At 64.5% G+C, this 4,527-nt stretch overlaps 1 protein-coding gene across 1 annotated transcript in view; it reads right to left on the bottom strand.

Moving 5' to 3' along the window:
- LOC104990972 (extracellular serine/threonine protein kinase FAM20C-like) overlaps positions 1–4,527 on the bottom strand; it is a 43,552-nt gene that overhangs the window by 9,625 nt on the left and 29,400 nt on the right. Inside the window, 5 exon segments of the mRNA XM_010843325.1 lie at positions 1–62; positions 495–554; positions 1,092–1,173; positions 1,324–1,433; positions 1,993–2,173. Coding sequence (XP_010841627.1) covers positions 1–62; positions 495–554; positions 1,092–1,173; positions 1,324–1,433; positions 1,993–2,173 — 495 coding nt within the window.

Below are 4,527 nucleotides of genomic sequence, written 5' to 3'. Positions count from 1 at the left end.
GGCTCAGCCGGTGCTCCTCCTGCGCCAGGAGCTGCAGCCGCAGGTACGTGGAGCGCCGGATCCTGCCGGAGATGGAGGTCAGGCTGGCGCCCAGGGAGGAGCCTGCCTGAGCCTCCTCCCTGCGCTGGCCGGCTTCGGGTGTGCCGGGGAGGGGCCCACCTGCAGGGGGGTCCAGCAGGCCCCGTCCTTTCTGGCGGGAGTGGGGCGGGAGGCAGCCGTGGCTTGGCTCCGTCTCTGGGCCAGGGGCATGTGGAGCAGGAGGCTGGGCCCTACGGCCTGTCTCCCCGGTTGTTAAAGAGAGGGGCTGGGTTCGGGAGTCACATGTGGGGAGCGTGGGGGCCGGGGGCCTCGGCGTCTTCCTTTGCATGGTGGGCGGGCTGCTGTGGGGACAGGGAGCCGGTCCCGGGAGGCACTCCCCCCGGTGGGGTGGGAAGGCTGTCTGGCCTGTGGCTGCGGGAGGGCTGGGCCGGGGCGTCTGCGGGGCAGGGCCGTACCTGCAGCACTGCTGTAGAGGCACCAGGATGGACAGCTCGTCGTGAGAGTGCTTCCCAAACCTGAGGGAAGAAGGGCAGAGCTGGGGGGTGGGCGGGGCACATGGGCAGAGCTGCCAGGCCGCCCCTGGGGCTGGGCGGGGGCCTGCTTCCTGCCGTCCCCAGCCCAGACGCAGGGCCTGGGATGAGGCAGGTGAGCGCAACCCGTCGGACCCTCGGCCGTTGTACTGAGCAGAAGCTCGCCAGTGAGAGGCCCTGGCCGGGCTGGGTGGACAAGGCCCAAGGGCAAGGGGCCTCGGATCCAGCTGCAGGGGTGTCTTTTACAGCTGAGAGTGAGGGCCCCACACGCTGCCCAGGTGCCCAGAGCTCATCCTCCGAGGCGTCCCGGCACTTGCAGCCCTGACAGCCAGAGGGGCCTGAGCCCTGCATACATGCCCGCACTGGGGCCCCGTCCCCCAGCTCACAGGAGCCCAGGCCAGGGCCCTGCGTCACCCCAAGAGGCCTTTGGGGGCCGGGCCATCCCTCCCACAAAGCGCCTGCCCCCCGGGTGTGTCTGGGCCGAGGGACAGCTGACCCCTCGCGGTGGCTGGAAGGACTCACCCTCTCCCGTTGTCCAAGTGGATGATAAACGTCTCGTTCCCAAACTTCTCGAAGGTCTCATAGTGGTGCCGGTCCATGTTTCCTGTGGGGACAAGCTTGCTGGGAGCCTGCGTGCAGCTCGGAGGCGAGCCCTCCCTGCCCGTCTGGCGTCCGCGCGGGGAGCATGGAGTGTGAGCGTGGCGCTGGGCCTGCGCGGGGCACTCGCGGGGCGGGCCGGGGGCCCTGGACGTACCCATGAGGAAGTCGAAGATGGTCATGTCCATGACGTCCAGGAGGCGGTGGCTGCTGTCGTAGGGGGGTGTCTGCCTCACCTCCTCGCAGTAGTCAGGGTCCACTTCCCACCTGCAGGGGGCCCGGCATCAGAATGGCGGCTCCTCTAAGACAAGGAGGCCCAAACCACCCCTGGGGCTGCCCGGCTCAGGACAGCGGACCCACGGGGCAGCCGGGGGGACCGAGTGAGAGCAGGTGTCACCGCAGAGCACAGGGTCTGCCTGCAGGTGATAGCGGCCTGCGTGGGCCGAGGCTGCAGCAGCAGCAGGACTGCGGGGCCAGGAGGTGACTGGACTACGCCACCCGGAGGCCACGTGTGTGGACAGCCCGGGACGGCACTCTCGCAAGGACATCTCCACGGCTGGAGGGTCAGCGTCTCTCTCAACGGGGGAAGGGGCCTGAAGCCTCGTCCAGTCGTGGAGAGGCCCGGGGGCAGCCGGCGCCCAGCCCGTGTGAGGGGCCCTTTCTGGTCGTCTCGGCCTCAGGCATAGCCCTGTTGCTCCTCACACCATCTGCTGTGGACGAGACCCTGGGGCTTGTTCTCTGCAGCAGGTCAGGCAGGAGCCAGCCCTCCCGAGACCCCAGGGAGGCAGGATTCCAGAGTCCCCGGCCCAGCGCGCCCCCAACGCACTCTGCCTTCTTGCGCTTGTGGTACGAGCGTCGCCAGGGGTTCCGCCAGGTCTTCCTTTTGGCCAGGGACAGGTCGGGCAGGAAGGCGGCCAGCGAGCCCTCGATCTGGTCCGGCTTCCCGCACAGGGCGTGCTCCGTGGAGCAGTAGTACGAGCACTCCCCGTAGAAGCAGATGTTGTTGGCTGCGGGTGGAGGGGGCGGTCAGCAGGGGCCCGCGGGCGGGGTCTGCGTGTTGGCACCACGTCTGACTCGTCCCTTCCCGGGCGGGGCCTGCCCACGGTCTCACCCTGGACTTCAGCCACCTGCCCGAGCCCTGCGTCGCAGACCACGGGACCACACAGCTCGGGACGCAGAGCTCGGATCGGAGTCTGGGTTCTTCCTCATTACCCTCCAAACTAAGTCTGGGGTCTGCGGAGGTTCTGTTCAGTGGTTTGCAAAAGGCCCTCATTCCAAAGTGAGGCAGCGTGGGGGACATGCTTGCAATCATGACCGAATAAGCACCTAGTACTCGCATAAGAACCCTTCCATCTCAGTAATAAAAAGGTAAATAACCCAATCTGTAAATGGGCAAAGGAGTTCAAGCATCCTTCTCCAAAGAAAATACAGAAATGACCAACAAGCTCAGGGAAAGATGCTGGGCACCATGAGTCATCGGGGAAATGCAAATCAAATCCACGATTTCTCACCCACAAGAACAGATAATAAACAGTGTGGTTGAAGGTGTGGAGACGTTGGCTGCACCCTGGTGCAGCCGTGGTGGGAATGTCGAACGGCGCAGCTGCTGCATTGGACACAGAACCGGTGATCTGGCTACCCCACTCCCAGGCACACACCCGAGAGAAGGGAAGACACACGTCCACGCAGACCCTTGACAGACATGTTCCCAGCAGACCATCCCCAGAGTCAGCGTGGTTTGCCCGTAACAGGGAACAGCATTTAGCCACAAAAGGAATGAAGTGGAGCACCGCGTGGATGAACCATGAACATTATGGACAAAGCCAGACACTGTGCATGAAACCCTGGGAACAGACGGACCTGAACGGGAGCTGGCGGCTCTCAGAGCAGAGAGGAGGGGAGAGCGGGGTGGCTTTGAACAGTGACGGGAGCTGGCGGCTCTCAGAGCAGAGAGGAGGGGAGAGTGGGGTGACTGAACAGTGACGGCTTCTTTCGGGGTGAGCAAATATCCTGGAATCAGCGGGGACTGTTGCACAACACGGAGAATGCACTAAAAACCACTGAACTGCACACTTCAAACACTAGACTTAAGACATGTGGGTCATATCCCCACAGGAGGAGAGTCGAGCAGCGCGTCTGGGCTGGGCGGCAGGCGTGTCTGTGCGTGTGTTTACCTGTGGAACCACGGTCTCCCGCCCCATCACTGCCTTTGTTTGTGGGGTAAACAAGCCCCAAGCCCGTGGCCCCTCCGCACCGGCCCCTGCCCTGCCAACAGCAAGGCCTGCCCGCCCTCGCCCTGCACCTCAGGATCCTGCAGCCACTGCTGCAGACCGGGCTCAGCCTGAGGTCTCTTGTGTCGACATGATTCAATCTCGGCCCGTTTTCAGGAGGAAAATCCTCTCCGAGCCCTGGAATTCCTGTCTGTAACCTCTAAGCCTAAGCTGGCTTTAGTTGGAGTCATGTGAAGAGAGAGGCATTTCCCGGGCCCGCAGCCTTTTCCTTGTCAGGAACCCAAACCAGGCCTGTACGGGGGCGTCAGGGTGGGGTCTTCCAGCCTGCGGCCTCTCACTTCTCTGCTCTGTAGCCCCATGTGGGGTTGGGGCCTTCACTCCTCCAAGCCTCGGTCCCTGAACATGGGGATGTGCCATTCCTGACCCAGGGAACAGAGAGGACAGGTGTGGAGAGGCTGGGCTTGGGGATGCAGTGCCCGTTCCCCTTGACAGTGATGCCCAGGGCAGCGGGCCAGATGGCGGGGAGGACCCGAGGACTCCAATGGGACAGGCTCCCTGGGGAGGGCCCTGGTCTCCGTGAGGATCAAGGGGTCCCAGCCTGCCAGCCTGAGGGTCCTGGAGAATCCAGGCTGGTTCCTCTGAATGTTTTGGGGCTTTGCTGGCAGGAGGGGTGAGTCCTTGCCCATCTCAGATTCCCCAAGGGTGTGTGGGGGGTGTCACAAGGGGCAGGGCTGCTGGGGAGGGGTCTGTCTGCTCTGGGAACCTGTATGGCCCCCGGTGGGAGTCTGGACACTGACCACAGAGTAACAGAGGCCCAGGGACCACCCGGCCACCCCCTAGTGTGGGGAAGAGCTGATGTACAGGTGGCTGAGTGGCGGAGAGGGGCAGGAGAGGCTCGGGGGGGCGGTGCACGACGCGCCCTCTCCCCATCTGCCGCGCCCCCGCCCCTCGCAGCCGAGACCTGCACAGGACGCGGGCTGATCTCGGGATAAGAGACGCGGTGACAGTCACCAGGAAAGCAGGAGAAAGGTGTCACACGGCAGACGCGGGCTTGGCTGCTGGCCCCCACTCAGTCCCGTGGTGATGGGGACTCAGCTGCCCCCGCCTGACGCTGCCCCCAGCTGGCTGGC

The sequence above is a fragment of the Bison bison genome, unplaced genomic scaffold (genome assembly GCF_000754665.1).
Source record: "Bison bison bison isolate TAMUID 2011002044 unplaced genomic scaffold, Bison_UMD1.0 scf7180017847465, whole genome shotgun sequence".
NCBI classification, from domain to species: Eukaryota; Metazoa; Chordata; class Mammalia; order Artiodactyla; family Bovidae; genus Bison; species Bison bison.
The sequence above is the reverse complement of the archived record's forward strand: the minus strand, read 5'-3'. Positions and strand labels throughout refer to the sequence as shown.